General features: G+C 47.4%; 1 protein-coding gene across 1 annotated transcript in view; it reads right to left on the bottom strand.

Annotated features, from left to right (window-relative positions):
* TMEM163 (transmembrane protein 163) overlaps positions 1 to 16,373 on the bottom strand; it is a 206,066-nt gene extending 189,693 nt beyond the window's left edge. The window contains exons 1-2 of the mRNA XM_087819437.1: positions 16,178 to 16,373; positions 10,871 to 10,990 (exon numbers count right to left, since the gene is read on the bottom strand). Coding sequence (XP_087675563.1) covers positions 10,871 to 10,990; positions 16,178 to 16,373 — 316 coding nt within the window. The remainder of the gene's footprint in view (positions 1 to 10,870; positions 10,991 to 16,177) is intronic.
* Between the last annotated feature and the right edge of the window lie 991 nt (positions 16,374 to 17,364).

The raw sequence follows: 17,364 nt of genomic DNA, 5'->3' as shown, positions 1-17,364 counted from the left end.
GGGCGTGGCTCAGCGGTTGAGCACCGACCTAGGATCCTGGAGACGTTCAATTCCTGGTCAGGGCACATGCCCCGGTTGCGGGTTCGATCCTCAGCAGCAGGGGGGGCATGCAGGAGGTAGCTAATCAATGATTCTCTCATCACTGATGTTCCTCTCTCTCCCCCTCTCCCTTCCTCTCTCTGAAGTCAATAAAGATATATATTTTTTTAAAAAACTGCATCCATGTTAGAGCTTAACAATAAAAATAGCAAAAATATATTTATTTGGTTATTTTCCGGTTGCTCTTTTCAGTGTCTTTTCCTTTCATGTGTTTGAATTCTTTCTGATTATCTATTCATATTAAACATACTTATTTTACAGATTTTTGTCAGGTAATTATCTTATGTGGAATTTGAGTTCTAACTGGATGACTCTTAGTTATGGTGGACCCTTTCCTCAGGAGCTCTCTAATGTTGGGTTGTGAGCTCTTCTTTGGGGGAGCTTCACCCACGAGATATCTGCTGGGCCACGGCTGAGGTTGAGCATGTATTTCTAACCTCAAACCACATCCATGTTAATATCTCAGCTTGAGGGTTCCTAGGCTAAGTGGGCAGTAAAAACTCCTAAAGTGGATGCCCTGGTGTCTCCTCCTCCACGCCCTGGGCACTCATTCTCCCAGCTGCCAAGAGTGAGGGTGCTGATGGCTTACAGTGACATCCCTCTCCTGGAACTGCCCTCTACTGAGGGAAGTTTCCTCTCCCAAGGCTACACCTCTCCCTGGGGCAGCCCACACCAATTTCTGCTTTAGCACCCAGGCTTCAATTGGACAATTCTAAGGGGCTATCCCAGCTTCCAAGTCCCTACAGGACAAGCCTCCCAGGCAACAGCACTGATGTGTTCAACTTTTCCCTCTGCCCAACCCTGCTTCCCTTGCTCCCTTTCATGGATTATTCCTGAGAGTTTCCTCCAGCCCTCCCTCTCTCCCTCCCCCAAGTAAATCTCTTGCAGTAAATTTCAGAGTCTCAGAGTCTAATTCCAAGGATATCAACTTATGAAAATCCCAAACACAAATTTCTATGAAGTCAGTCCCATGGTTGTGATCCTAGTGGAAGGCCCCCCAGCCCTCACTGCACACACAGCTGTGCTGAGACTGATTCGTGTCCTCCTTCTCTTCCTGGGCTGGTGGGTGGGCTTGTTCTGGTCCACCCACCCATTAAAGGTAAGGTCCTCTAGTGAATTTACTTTATTCTTTATTCTGAGATCTTCATTTCCTCCACCTGCCTGGTATTGGCTAAGGCCACTGTTATGAGCTGAATTGTGTTCCCCACAAAATGCATATGTTGAAGACCTAACCCCAGTACCCCAGAATGTGACTGTAATTGGAGATGGAGTTTTTAAAGAGGTGATTAAGTTAAAATGAGGTCACTAGGATGGGCCCTAATCCAACAGGATTAGTGTTCTTATAAGAAGAGATTCGGATACAGACACACAGAGGGAAGACCACGTGAAGACACAGGGAGAAGATGGCCATGTACAAGCCAAGGAGAGAGGCCTCAGAATGTCTAAGCCAACCCTGTCGACACCTTGATATTGGACTCCGGCCTCCAAAACTGTGAGAGAGTTAACTTCTGTTGTTTAAGCCTCCAGCCTGTGGTACTTTGTTACGGGCCAGAGCACACTTCTGCAGCCACATTGCATCCCTGTGTGGACATCGTAACCCAGGCCCCTCGTATGCGACCAGCCACCTTCCTGTGCTCCCATCCAGGGCAGTCCTAGCTTCTGCATTAATCTAATAGCTCTATTTTCATCTCATTCTTTGGGGGTAGAGATGACAGGGGACTGTAGACTGTCCTATCTCTAACAATTCAATGATGTCCTTTCTTAAGCATCCCTATGTGTCCGAGAGGGGGGAGGCTCCATCAGGCTATCTACCTATCCCGCTGCCCTATCGCTTACTCTGACATCTCTAGAGTTCACCTTCCCATTAGACTTGAGCCCTTCTAAAGGGTTGTTCCACTTCCTAATGTCCTCTGTGGTCATCAGGCACTGCCGACAGTCCTTGACCAGCAGGCACTCACTAACTGGATGACTACATTCACAGGCTGGAAGGAAGGACTGGCCCGTAGGTCAGAAGACAATGAAAAGTGAGAAACAGGTTTCTTTATGGGGGAAAAGGATTCTCTCCCTCCCTCTGGCTTCACCTGTTACTTTCAAATCTCAATACCCCTACCTTTCAGCCCCTAGGACAGGGCGCCAGAAAACAACCTGTGGCCAAAGAGCAGCCCCACCAGAAATCCACCTTCCAGGGGCAATTCCCACAGGACCAGATCCTTACAGGCCTGGAAGACAAGCAAACCAGAAAACCCCTTCCTGTCCCACTGGCTAACAAATGCAACTGGAAAGAGACACAGCAATAAGAAAAGGCCTCAGGAATTTCCCACAGGGCATCAGTAGACCCCACCAGGGCCCACTCAGGGAGGGGCCAAAACCCCCTGGGCCTCATGAGATGAGTCCAGCTGGGGCTCACTGCCCAGCTTCTCTGAGCCACGGCTATGGCTGTATGACAAGGACACCTCCGTGCTAAATGCACCCTGGCCACACTTTTAATTAAATGCGGTGTGCAGAATGCAGGGAGAAGGGAGGCAGACCACGCAAGCAGCTGCTGAGACCCCTCCTCCACTCCGGCTAGAAACAGCAGCCCATTGTGAGCACGGAGACTCGGGAAGATGTGATCTCCTTACAGAGCCAAGCTCGTCCCATCCAACAAAACCCTGGATCCTTCCATGCGAGGCAGCGAGGACGTGGAAGGGGGGAGAGCACAGGCTCCTCACCCTAGCTTTTTACAAAGTTGAAGGTGGCTCTGTTGCAGCCTTACCATTGACCTGAAAAAGCTCTTATTCCTTTGTCTGGGATCTTTACCTGCAAACATTCTCAACCTGCTGCAGTCCCGTCGCCTCAGCAGGGAGACGTCAACTGTTAACTACAGTCTGACCACTACTGAGTTAGAAGCTGAGAATACAGACTGGAGGAGACAGAGGCCCTGCCTTTGAGGAGCATATATTAGTGCAAAGGGCAAAAAATGCAAGGATTCAAGTACTGTGTGTCAAGTTGCTGACTGACATGTGCCCACGGGCTATGGGAACAAAGGGGCATTTAAATCAGCCTGGAGAGCCAAGGAAGGCTGCCTGGAAAAAGCGATCTTTCAATTCAATTTTGAGGGATTAGTGAAATTTAGCTAGGAAAACAGGTGGGATCAGGAACGAAGGGCATGTGAAGCCAAGGGCAGAGCAGGTGCCTAGGTCTGGGGGCAAAAGGCAGGATGCAACATTAGAGGAACTACAAGGAGCATTTGGGAGCTAAAGTGGCAATAAACTGGGAGATGGGAGGAGTCCAGCCAGGAAGGAGGGACCAAGACCATGAGGCCTCATTTCAAGCAGAAGGGTCTGACTCAAGCAGTACTCAGCATTTCATCAGTAAGCGAGTAGCGCAGGGGTGGGGGCCACACAGAACCTTTGAAGCAAGACCACAAGGGTATGAAGGAGGAACCCAGAGGCAGGGAGCATTGTCAGGAGGAGGTTCCCAGACGACACCGCAGCCAGTTCCTCCCTTCTGGCTTCCACAGCATCCACAGTTATCACCCACCCAGCATGCTTACATGGAGAAAGTTATCCCACCAACACCCCCGGATACAGCTCACAAACTCCGTGCCTCATTCCACCACCCCTTCCCCCATCGTGTCACCTGGCTCAGCAGTGGCAGGCACGCAGTGGTTGGGAGGTTGTTCCTGAAGATTCTCCACAACAAATCCACTTCATACAAAACTGTGAGAACGGTAGCTTGTGAAGAGTCGCATGCTATTTGAAAGACCAGCCAGGAAAAGATGCCATGTCTAACAGAAGTGGCACCTGGAAGGTGTGCACAGGCACGATGCCTGGGCTTGCACATGCACAGGAAAGGGCTAGAAGATACAAGACATTGGCCACAAAGCCTGTGCTTGGGGAGAAAGAACTGGGAGGGAGAGAGAGTTTAGGATGGGACACAGATCTACACTTATGTACTTCTGGTCTCAATTTTTAATGTACATACATGATGGGGCAAAAGTTGGTTTACAGTTGTTCATATGGAAAATAATACAAGAATAAATAATACAAGAATAAACTGTTTCAGGTAATCACAAGCTGTAAAACCTACTTTTCCCTACCTTGTATACTGCTTTTATCAATAAAATAAATACAAGACCAGCAAACTACACAAAAAATCTTTCTACAAGCAGAATGTAAGTTGCACATTTAAGTCTTTGGTTCATGGAAATAATTTCAGAGTTGAGTCTCAGGGCACCAAAAGGCCACTGAGGTTCTTATACCTTTCCCATCTCACAGTGTGTTTGTTGAGAGAATACCTAAGCAAGCATCCAGACAGGTTTTGCGGAGTTTCTAGAAGAGTCACATAATGTTATTTTATCTGTCTCTCAACTCTTGGACTTGCAATTTAAAAATAAGAATAAGTACATTAATTCTACCATTTTTAAGGGTCAAGAGTTTACACTAAAATCAAATATATTATTTTTAAAACTTCCAAATATAATATCACTCCTTCCAGAAACTTTCTAATTCTTAAGTCTTCTGATTCACTAAATTTTTTTTTAATGTTTTTATTGATTTCAGAGAGAGGAAAGGAGAGGAGAGAGAGATAGGAACATCAATGATGAGAGAGAGTCATTGATCGGCTGCCTCCTGCACACCCCCACCTGGGGATCAAACCGGCAACCCAGGCATGTGCCCTGACCAGAAATTGAACTGTGACCTCCAAGGTCATAGGTCGATGCTCAGCCACTGAGCCACATGTGTTGGGCTGATTCACTAAATTTTTAAGTGAGCTTTTTCTGAGAAAATCTTGGGGTACTTTTTTTTTTAAATGAAGCTGTATATGTTGACCCCTGAGGATGTTCCCAATATATCTTCATTTCCCACAGAACATGTATTGAGTGCCTAAAATTTAACTTGCACTTAAAGGGGAGCAGAGTTTGCCACCCCAAAATATGTCTCTTTGGGGTATTATTTAAGGCTGGTTAATTTTAAGAAACAGCAGATATCCCTTTACAAAGCAGACAGAAGTGACCCTTTACAAAGGACAGTTACATTTGTAAGGGAAATCTCCACTGTAAGGGTGTTTCCCTCACTGTACCAAGAAGAGGAGGGTATCTAAATCTCTAGAAACTGTTACCAGTGGAGAAGGCTAGACTTAAATCTGTACACTATCTCACCCTTGTTTACTGTGCTTTTCCTGGTAACCTCCCATAACTGACTTCCCCATCCCCAACATCTTTAGTATTTAGCTGAAGGTGATATTTAAGGTGATGGCTTCTGAGTTACTTAATATTCCTGGGTCTCTGCCACGTATACAGGAGGTATACATGCTATTAAATTTTAAGTTTTCTCCTGCTAATCTGTCTCATGTCAGTTTGATTATTAGACCAGCCAGAAGAACCTTGAAGGGTAAAGAAAAATGTTCTCCTCCACCACACACTCAAACCTCAAAATGAGGCAGAATGCATTTTCCTAAATTTATTCTAACAATGACATTAATGATGTTAAAACTCTGAGTTTTGAAACGGAACTTGTGTTCTCTTTCTGGCCTCATTATTAAAACAGATTTTTTTAAGGTTTGTTCTTAACAGCACTGCCATTTTCTGTGCTGCCCACCGATTACAAACAGAAGCAATTCTAAAACCAAACTCTGAAATATTCAAGATGTGTTACCTTCTGGTTTCATGTCAGCATTTGGACAGGTCCAAAATCACTATATTACCAACTAATATCAAAAATAGTTCACATTCCTTTCAAAGAACATATTCCTTTAAAAATACATTCAAGTCACAAACTGAAAGTTCACCTAATTTTTCAAACTATACCATGAATGTCAACCAAAGTTACATGTATATCTGATTTAGCACAGACAGCTCAGTAATACTGATCAAAGCTAGTTGTATCATTAGGTCTTTTAGAAACTACTAATTTGAGAGAACACAGCATACCTGATCGCCTGGAAGCTTATATGAAGTGAAGGGTAACAGTCTTTATTTGCAATGTAGATGCTACGTTAACATATGAAATTTCTCTAGCTGAAAAAATGAAGTGTCCCAAAACTTGTACGTATCTATAACCTTCATTTCCAAACACACAAGAGACAACAGCATTTCTTCAGGTGCTCAGCTAAAAATCAGCATTTATGATTAAAGAAAAATGGCAGGTGAGAAAATAAAGAGGAATTCTGACTGACCCCAGCAGTTACAGCTCCAAAACACCACTCCTAGCGAGAGAACAGCCATAGGATGAGCCAGCTGTCTCAAAAACATCTGAATTGTTTATAAAATAAGCGAGACCTAAGTCTGGTATTGAAACCGAGGATCTTTATCATTTTGATTTGATTTGTAGCCTTAGTTTTAAAAAGTACTTCTTCTTCTACACATTTCACTGACCTTAGCCTTTCCCCTTGAAAACTCACTAACCCCTAAGACAGTACAAGACAACAGCCAGGTCCTCACTAATGGTTACAAGGTTTGAGCCTCTGGCAGCTCCCGAGCCTTAAGGTGGATGGACCGCCTCAGCTACCTCTCCACAAAACCAGACAGAGGGGCACCGAAGCTGAGCCCAGAGCTGTCCTCAAGGCCTGAAGAAATGATTGACTACCCTTACCTCACCTTCAACCAATCAGCTCCTAACACATCCTCCAAACCTCGAATCCACGGTGTCTTGTGATTTTGCCCTATATAACCTGCTAGTTCCCTGCCAGCCAGCAGCCAGGGCTTTTCGAGCACAAGCTCACCCAACTCGGGACTGCCACCAATCCTAAAGAATTCCTTTCTGCACTGTAAACTCTCGCTCCTTCATCTTTTGACTACTGCACGCAGGCAGATGGACTCACATGTTGGGGTTTAACAACACTACCTAAACAAAACTTCAGATAAAGTTTATTTCTAAGAAATATTTTTCTAAATTATTTTCCTCCCACCTGAAAATGTTTTTAAAATATATCTCAGTTAACAATCTTGAGTACTGCATGCTCTTCCTGCCCCCAGAGAGATGGTAAACCATCCAACAGTGGCAAGAAGACATGGCGATAAATACAGTCTTCTCTTCACCATGATTATCACCCCTGCCAACACACACATGCACATGCACATGCACATGGCACACACTCCGAAGACTTCTCTGCCATCTCAAACAGGGACATGTTGGGATTCTGCAGCAATTCTCTCTAAAAATATTAACTGAATCAACATGACCATTTCAATGGATAGGACAGACTATTCATTTCATGCCATCTCTCAGTCAACCCCCCAGGAGCTCCTTCTGACACTTTTTAAAAAATACATTTGCTATTTCTGAAACATAAAATTTTCCTTCAGATAGTAATTTAAGCATAACTTCAAAAGTCAATGTACACTGTTTAATCCCTATTGACTTTCTTTCCATCTGAAACTATGAAAAGGATTGCACAAAAGTGTGTCAACATGTAAATGATGCTTTAGAAAGGATTTTAAATATTTTATATTACAAATACATTTAGGAAACTAAAAAGTAAAACCAACAACCCTAACAATACAACCAAAGACCATCCTAAGGGTTTAAAATATGAAACACACACACACTATAGCTACTCCATATAGTTAAAGTAAGAAAAAATATAGTTCATCTATATTTTTTAGTTTAACTAAATCAAAACAAGTTAAAAGTAACCTGGGAACAAATGGAATGTGTTATTGGTGGAAGTGGAGTTCTTGGGGTGCTGCAAGGAAAATAATTTCCTAAGGCCCCCACGGGGGGATGGGGTTTTATGGAAAGCTTTATTATGATGTGAAATTAAGGAGTTTCCCTTCTGAGGCCCCATCACTTTCCGTCTTACCATGGTAAAAGTCCAATCTTGTCTTCAGCAGGGCTAGAATTAAAGGTACCACCCAGAATTTCTGTTCCATATTAAAGTGCAGTCCATTCCAGCATCTGGCTAGCTTAGCTTGTGTCCCCAGCTGCAGTCCATTGCATGTGGGGTCCGCTTGGCCATGGGCCATGTGGCTACTTAAGCCATATGGTTATGGTGAAAGAACAGGTGAGCGCTTGCAAGTGTGGGTCATGGAGCAAGAGAGAGCAAGAGCAAGCAAGAGAGAACAAGAGAAAGAAAACTTTTTGTCTGGGGATTTTAACCAGGAGCTTCTTCAGATTAACCAGTCATCCTTTCGAGATTTCACATGCTTCTGATGGGGCTCACCCCCTAGCTAATCCACTGTTCCCCAGGCTAGACTGACAAGCAAGCACCTTCCCAATGTCATCCCAACTTCACTGTGCATGTGCCCATCTCCCCCTTTGTTCGATCCCTTCCCCCAGTGATCTATAGGGAATGGACTGGTGGTTCCCTGGGGAGCACGAAACTGTAGCTTCCTGGTGAAGCTGCTCAAATGACCACGCTTATAATGTCTGGCCTCCCCTTTGCTCTCTTCCTATTATTAATATTAATAGCTAATTAAAATAATAAATGTACTACAGAAAACAACTAAGATCATGACATTATACGCCAATGCCAACATTTTTATAGGCAAGAAGTTAGAGTATTTGACTTAAATACTACGGACAAAAAAGGGGGCCACATAATGTATAAACCCAACAAGCTCAGGGGAGGCCTGCATGGCGGGCCTCACAAACTCAGAGACCAAAAGTAACCACATAGGATGGTCTGAACATAAAAATTCCTAAATAAAAGCTAGTTATGGCAGTAATAACATTCTAGGCCTGTAGGTTCCTTGACAAAGGTCAGTCTTTATCTTAAGTGAGACTGTCTATTGTCTATTTTTGCATCTAAGATAACATATCTTTGGAATGTCAGAGTAACCCCCCCTTTTTCCAGACCTCTCAAGGTACACCCAACATAGTTGTTAACTACCCTGTACCCACCAATGTTTGTGCCTCTCCCATTTTCTTTTTACCCATCTCAGAGATTTCCCTGCTTTGCTTTCTCCTGCTTCCCTAATCTACCACCAATGAATTTCATCTACCTCCTCTGACTGCTCTTACACCGCCTCCTTTTATTCTAATGTATAAAATAAGCTGTAAAACTGCCATTCTCGGAGTCATTTTCTCAATCTGTTGACATTTTGCTTCCTGGCGACTGTTGTCAGTTTGGCTCAAATAAACTCTGATAAGACGTTTTCTTAGGCTGGACCTTCTTGTCAACAACACTTGCTACAACAAAGATGTAAAATCATTTTATAAAGAAAAAAAAACCCTTTTCCAAAGCAACATTCTAATTCCATATGCATTATGCAACAGACTCTTCCTATTAAAGGAAATGGAACCAAATTTTCAAGATAACCCAACTGATCCAGGCATAACATGTGAAACCAAAATGTCCTCAAAAATTGTCCCTGTTATGAGATTAAGTACATCAAATGTAGTGTCACTCTTCCAAAGGAAAAACTTACTCAATATTTCTTCACATTCAGGACGCCACTCGAACACCCACAAGATAAAGTGCTAACAGCTCTATTAGACACAAGGACGCATCTGAATGACTGTCATTCTGTTTGTAAACCACCTCCATTCATTCCATTCTCTTGCCTCACATATGTAAATCGTGGTGTCTGATCTGAGCCTGCCAACAGCCACCACAAGCAAATTATCCTCCAGGGACAGCAATCCGGCTTGTTATTCCTGTTTCAGCATAAAAAAAAAAAAAAGGAAGAGAGGAAGCAGCAGCTATTTTCAGGAATTATAATTCCTCTAGATTAGATTTCTGGCTCACAGCTAAATGTTTATACCCTGAAATGCATTACCCTGTTTCAAAATGTTTGGCTTTTCTTGAGAGCCAAGATATGGTACAATGTTTCCAATATAAATTGCTTTAAGTAATATATGCCTAGTTTTGCCGGGGGCATTTGGTCAGAATCTAATATTCCCTCTTGGGAGCCAACACCAACTCCGGGCAGCAGATCTAACTGTGCAGAATTGAATTTTAAACAACACAGAGCCCTGTCTTCCAGCGGACACAGTCCTTTTTTCCTCCTATTCTGAGGGTTGCCACATGACACACTTTGTCGGGTGCTTCTCACTTAGAATAGAGATCTTTCTATTAAGGTAATAAACTAATTGCAAAAGGCATTCCTTTTTTCCCCCTAGCATTAAAAAGCACTGGTTTCTACCAAGGTTGAGCTGAAGCTGAATGCCAAAGCCTAAGCTGGAGAATCACGGCGCGATCAATAGAAATAGACGGCACGTGTACACTTCCAAAGGCTGCAAAGGTGAGCTGAGAAAACCACGTCAGAGGGCCTCCTACCCCGCAGACAGGATTAGCCATAGGTGGGAAGAGCTCAACTGTCTTAGTTTTTCTTGATTGTAATAAATGTTTTTGTTTCTGTGGCCACTGAAACCTTGAAAGAGGACCCTCTCATTTTTCCTTCATAAAAATATGTGCCCGTAATTTTATTCCAAACCTTAAAGGGAATATAACCGGGAGAAGGGAGGGGATGCCTGCAGTAGTGCGCACTCATCGGATTGCATCAGGCTCAAAATATGAATCTCAAGGATGTACACTTGTCACTTCAGCCCGAGCTGAAGGCAGCCACCAGGAGAATATGTTCCCTGTCCAGCTGGCAGCTGGAATCGACTTCCACAAACCCACAGACTGATGCGAGCCAAGCCTCCCAAGCACCGCTCTCCATTTCTTCCCTCCTCAGCGGACAGAAGCCATCTTACTCATTTACAAGCACCCTGACTATCCAACCATCTAAAACATTTTACTCATCAATAATAGTCAACTAAAAGCAAAAGCACCCCCCGCAGGAGTCAGAGACTAAAACAGGCAGCCCGGGCACATCATGGATCGGCAAGGCCCCGATACTCACTGAAGGCGGCCACGGCCAGGGCCAGCGTCACGATAATGGAGAACCAGGAGACCCACAAGGCCTTCTTTCGGTAGTTCTGGGCTTCGTGGGGTTTTAGCCGAGTGCTGCTTTCTAGTAAGCCTGACAAAAGGAAGGTGAAAGGGAAGTTAGATGTTTCCTTATTAAGAAACCCACAGCCAGAGCTACACTTCCTTAACCAAGGATTGCAAACTCCCAGCCCTTGGGCCAAGGTGTGGTTTTACGATTAGGAGAGTTCACATGGAAATCAGCCTTTCTGGCATCTCTTGAAAAGATCAGAGGAAATACCTGGCATGTGTTCCAGCAAGGTAACAGCAGCTGTTTCTTTATAAGGGCCCTGCAAATCCCACCATTCCCTGACCTGACGTATGAACCCAGCCCTACCCCCACCCCCATGTTAACTAGCTAGGCTCACGCAGGAAAACAACACCAACAGCCCACCCACATTTAGTTAGCCATGCAGGCTCCTCAGCTATGGGCATTGATTTGCATTGATCCACCTGCAAGGTCCCAACTGGTGGGCTGGGTTTTGCCCAAAGCAATGAGTCATGGAATACAAATGCCCACAGTGCTCCCTCAATGACAGGTAACAGGAGAAGGACCATTTCTTATTAACCGCCACCACCAGGAGCCGCCAGACCTAAATTACATGCCATTTTCCCTTCTCTCCTCCTGCTCTATAGTAGCCATCCCTTTGTACCAAGCATATGTTGAAAAACTCTTAGAATAGTGAAGTGGGTAAACCTGCTAAAACTGGAAGTAGCTTTCCAGATAGGCCATGTGTAAGAGAGGTTTGACTTTTGTCTCCTGGGCTTTCATTTGAGAGTCCTTGACAACAGAAATTCGAGACTCCCAGGCAATGCCCAAACCTCGACTGCCTTGGGTTGAAGATTAAAACATCTTCAGTATGATCCCAATTTATATTCTTTCTTCTCCTTTGAAAACAGATCATATATGGCATGTTTTTGTTTCAAAAAGAACCAAATTCTCACTCAAGCATTCTACATAACAGGAGCTGATGACACCATCTCTGACTAGAGAGCCGACCACATACTTTCACAGGTGGGGCAGCCGCATCACAACAGCTCCAACGGATGAAGAAATTGGTAGTTAAAGCTTAGGCACCATTTCGTAAAATATGCACAGGGTGCAACATATTACACCTATGCATCATGTAAAAGGCATCATCTTCTTAGACCAAGAAGGCATCGCACTAAGCCTCTGGTTGCCCAAAACTGTGTTCTGTTGAAAATTATAGCAAGACCCTGTTAAAACTTCTCAGTTCCATTTGCTACCCAGCCTTAAGCACCCTGACCAAGTTCTGAACAAAGCAAGAGGGAATACTCAGAGGTTGCTTTGCCAGCCCAGTTTATAGCTCAGAGATTTTGTAATAATTGAAACCTGTATACTTACAAAGGATCAAAAGATAGATAAGATTGCTAAAGGTAGGTTTAAACACCATCTCCATCACCTCATGGTAAAATCTCCCCAAATCTTCCTTAATGCATGAATGCACTTGGATGGAAAACAGAAAAACCTCCCTTGTCAAATTCTGCCCTAGGTACAAGGGATTTCAAATTAAAATCCCTTTGTCTATTTCCTTTGTCTGCATCTTCTCTGGCTGCTGAAAACACCCCATTCAAATTTCAAAATCACCGTGTCCAGTTAAAGCCACAACCTAAAACAAGCACTCCGTACACACTCCCAATAATTTCCCTTTTTCCAAACAATATAAAAATCTTCCTTTCATCCTGGCAAATTGATTTTCAGAAGTGAGGCTGTAATGTGTAAGTAATGACTCAAATAAGCAGTTAATCTGCTGGGTATTTCGACAGCAACAATCTCGAGAGGTTTATCTACTGGGGGTAAAAACAAGATTCCTTTTAGAAGTAGATTTAATTTTCTAAGAGAAACGCAATGATCTGCATTTTCTATTCTGCCACGTGGCATTTTTCCTTCCAAGATCAGCAGTTTCCAACAATATGACTGACCATATAGACCAATCTACACGCCTCACCCCTCAGGGGGCCAGCACCCCCAGGAAGGGGTTCAGGACCACAGCCCACAGAGGCTAGACTGTCCTGCTAAGGGGGGCACTTGGGTCCTCTTAACAGGAGGACTGATGGTTCTTCCCCAGATCTAACCCTATGTGTTCCTCCCCCATGAGATTTTTTAAATTAAAAAACTGCAGTAAAGGCAATGAGAAGACTGTCCATGAAGGGAGGAACTTTCCCATTTCTATCCAATCTTTGTTATTTCCTGCTACTTTTCCTCTCTGAAAATACAGCGAACATCAAGAATGAAAAATTTTCTCCTCAAAGGGAAATGGAGTATAACCTCTGAAGACCCAGCTTGGAAATGGCCTGCACGCAGATGCCTCTGTCTCTGCTCCCATGTTGGCTGCATGCACACTTGCAAGCCAGGGAGATGTGGTGAGAATTTCTGAAGTTTTCAGGAAGCTGTGCTTCCAAAGTAGAAAAAAGGTAGCAGTCTAGAGAAGCTAAGGCAGGCCTCAGACAGTTGGCCTCCGCATTCAAATTTCTAATCTCACTCAAATTTCACATATTTGTAATTTGGGCCAGGCAATAGTAAGCATAAGGTTGTACTAATGAATGATTGTTATCTTATTATTTAAGGGGGGTGGATGCAAATACACGTGGGATGGTTGAAGCCATCAGGCATTTCCATGCTACTATGAATTAATTCCAATTGTTTTCTCCTAAAGAGTTAGTCATGCCTGGATTCTCTGAAGGGGAATATTCATTAGATAGGAAGGTAGTGGGAAATGTTGAAGTATATAACTCGAGGCTAGGATAGGCCCAAAGGCTTGGGGCAGAAGGACAGAAAACACTTGTGGAGAGAAGAGTGGATTTTAAAAGGGAGTCAGTGAAAATGCCTAAGACAAATGTGGCCTATATTTTGTGTATTTAGTCCCTAAAGTTCTCAGACCACAGAGCTCTTGCTCCCTGAACCACAAGGCTCAGCCAAATGGCACTGCAGCTATTAACATTATGAGCTAGCTAGGTTTCTGGAACCAGCCCACATCACTAAGGGAAAAATACCTCCAAATTCTCAAAACACTAGATTATAAAGCAAGCCTTTGACTGGAGTTAGCAGCAGTCTGCAACAGGGCCCTGATAGCTCAGAAGAAAGTTAGGATAAGAGAGAAAGCCAAACATAGGTACACATCCAGGGTACCCAATTCTCACAAGGCCTATAGGTATTTAGGCCTAGAAGCAAGCAAACCAGACATGGTGGAGCGATGCACAGCAGGCAACTACTAAGGTTTCTTTCTCCCCAAATCCTCTCACCATCAGGAAGAAGGCAGCAACCATCCAAGCATTCCCAAGGGATGCAAAAATCAATATTGGAAAGATGCGGGGCCCATAAGGAAAAATAACACAAACACAAAATATTTTTATAAGCCTCCCCAGGTAACTTCTGATTTATTTAATAAAGATGACTCATTCACCATTAACTCTTTGCTGTCAGGAATAGGTTAAACAAAAGAAAATCACACTTTCCCTTTCAATGCCACCCAGCATGGGGTCTTTGGGGGACAGGGTTCATCCTAACAGAGAGGCTGTGTATGGCATGCAAAGCTTTCACAAAGTAACAGTTTATGAACAGTGAATGCTTTCATGCTATAACATAATGGAAAATGAAATTCACTAGACCAGTGAAAACTAACCTTAAGAACCAATTCAGATGGGCTTTTTTACACTTGAGCATTAACTACAAAATGATGCTAAATATCTACTCGCCCTAGCACTTTTTTGCCTCCTATCATTTTGTGGGGTGGGAAGAAATAGGCCAGCTCTTACCAATGACCTGCAATGCTACAAAAATACGCTCAGCCCAGAGTTGTCTTTCTTCAATACCAAATTCGTAACTGCTGCAATATTAGTTGCGGAGGGAAAGGTAATTAACACCACCTATAATAAAACTGACAGGTCTTGTTGGGTGCTTGTGATGTCACCAACCATCAGCTCTAAAATGATAGCCAGTCCTGTGAGAATCAGAGGAGAAACTGCAACATCGGTGCCCAACTCGTTGCAACTGGAGCTGCTCCAGATCTCGCGGAGCTCGCTACCGATTCTCAGAAAATTGCCGTTTCCATGTCATTCTATTTCACAGGCTTCGGTTTACATTTCCTAAGAGGGAAGAGATCGTGCATCTGCACACTAAACCGGAATAAAAATGTACAGGAGATACTAAGAATAGGACAGAAACCTGCTAAGATTGCTAAGACTAAAATATAAAAATCCGCCACAGCCAACAAAAAATAAGGCGTCCAAGAAAAGGGGGTGGCAGCGGCGAAGAGCCGGCTCCCCTTGAAGGGCCTGGCTGCGAGGGTCCCGCTTCGGCCACTGGCCGGTTTTCGCAGAACCAGAGTCTTTTTAGGGGGGGGTCTCTCTGGACTTGAATTCCGCAAGAAGCAGAAAAGATAGAGACGTCGCCAGGAACAGGGCTTCGAGCGGAAAGCAAACAAGGGAGGGAGGGAAAGAGAGACGGAGGAGGAGAGAGACACGGGAATGAACCGGGGCGTCTCTCCCATTTCATGCGGGCAGCTCAAAGTGGGCCTCGGCCGTCGGTCAGGAGGTGGGGTCTGGCCTTCCAGGAAAGGGGCGTTTGCGAGGTTCAGGGCCAGGGTCTCGGGAGTGATTCTGAAGAAGGTGGAGACGTGCGCTCCGGGCACCACCGGGTTTCGGTGGCATTCGCCCCGATGAGGCTGGCAGACCAAACCAGATGTCCCAGTTCTCTGCCCTCACCACCGGACACCCCACGGTAAACTGGGTGCCCCGTAAATGAAGGTCGGGGCCGCCCGACTCCCGGCGGCCGCTGAGGGACACCTCAAGGCGCAACCCACAGAGGGGAATTACCCCGGAGCCGGTGGAGGTCGGCGGGGCTCGGGAAGGAGGGCGCTCGGGGCTCAGGTCCCTCCCAGCCGAGCGGAGGCTGCAGTTCCCCAGGAGCGCTCGGCTCCAAAGCAAAAAACCGCCTCCCGCAAACTTTTCCAGGGGGCCCCGGAGGGGCAGGGGCAGGGGCTCAGGCTGCGGAGAGCAGGGAGCGGGGCCCTGCGCGCTTCCCCGGAGGCAGCAGGTTCTCGGGTTCGGAGGCGGCGCCGCCCGCGGGAGGTGGGGCTGCAGCTCGCAGCGCTCCGCGCCCCCGCCGGGAAGTCCCTGCTCCGCGCCCGGCGCAGCTGGGAGCGGGGAGCGGCGGGGTCCTCGCCGCGCCGGCCCGGCCCGGCCCGGGGAAGGGGAAGGGGACCGGGCAGCGCGCGCTCACCTCGATCCTCCAGCCCGTCGCTGAACTGGCCGCTCTGGCTGATCCGCAGCTGCTGCCCCTCCTCGGGCTGCGGCGGCTCGCCCGCCGGGGGGCTCAGCGGGCCGGGGGCAGCGGCCAAGGGCGCGTGGCCCCGGGGCCGCGGCGGGACGGCAGGGCCCGCGGTGCTGCGGCGCTCGCTGCCCGCGGCCGTGTCCATGGCGCGGGGCGGCGGCTGTCGGCGGCGACGGCGAGAGCGGCGGGGACTTGAGTCAGAAGTGCGAGGCGCCGCGGCTCCGAGCGCGCGGAGAGACGGACGGACCGCGCGGCGAGGGCGGGCTGGCGGGCGCGGCGAGTGGAGGTGCGCGGGCTGCAGGGGGCGGGGGTGCGGAGGAGCCGCGCGGCCCGTGGCTGCGGCCGCGTAGTCGCCGCCGCGCTCCGCCCCCGGGGCAGGTGCAGGCGGCGGGGACCCGCCCCGAGGCCCCGGCGCCCGAACCGGCGCACGGAGAACAGTGTGGAAAGAGGGCTTCGGCGGGGCCAGTCGCCCCGAGGCTCCAGGGAACTACTGGGGGCGCGGGACGGCACCGGCTGGGCCTGGGGTGGCTGTGACGGGAGACCCGCCCCGCCCGCGCCGCGCGATGGTGCCCACGGGGGAACCCCTCGGGCCCGATTTCCCCCGCCGTCCGGGAGGCCGGCGGCCGCGCTGGGGCAGGAGAGCGGGCGGCGCCCTATCCTGGCATCTTCCCCGCCTGGAACGGCGCGGGCTTCAGCGCCTCGCCGAGCCTCCGCCAGGGCTGCCATCCTCGCCGCCCAGCCCGGGAAAACGGGGTTCACCCGCCCCCAAGCCCGTGCGTCCCGGGCCTTCTCTAGAGGCGTTGATTGCCCGCCCAGGTTTTCTCTTCAGCACCAACCTAAGGGGAGCGAGCACCCCTGGGACCCCTGGGCACTCTAGGAGATGTTTGGATCCCAAGGCTCCCCCACTGCTTCTACCCCCAGGCCTTTGTCCCAGCCCCCCCCTCCGACCCCCCAGCTCGCTCTTTTCCGTCTGAGTTGTCCAGCCTCGCGGTTCCTCGGGGCTGAAGCTCCCTGAGCGCCCGGCGCCACCGCCTCCGCCTCTGACCGCGCGGAGCGGGACCTCGCGCGGTGCGGCTGGTTCCCCGCAGCGAGGCAGCGCCGGGCCGGGGCCCAGCCGGCTCTGCAGCAGCCCCAGG

The sequence above is a fragment of the Miniopterus natalensis genome, chromosome 8, assembly GCF_054644295.1.
Source record: "Miniopterus natalensis isolate mMinNat1 chromosome 8, mMinNat1.hap1, whole genome shotgun sequence".
NCBI classification, from domain to species: Eukaryota; Metazoa; Chordata; class Mammalia; order Chiroptera; family Miniopteridae; genus Miniopterus; species Miniopterus natalensis.
The sequence above is the reverse complement of the archived record's forward strand: the minus strand, read 5'-3'. Positions and strand labels throughout refer to the sequence as shown.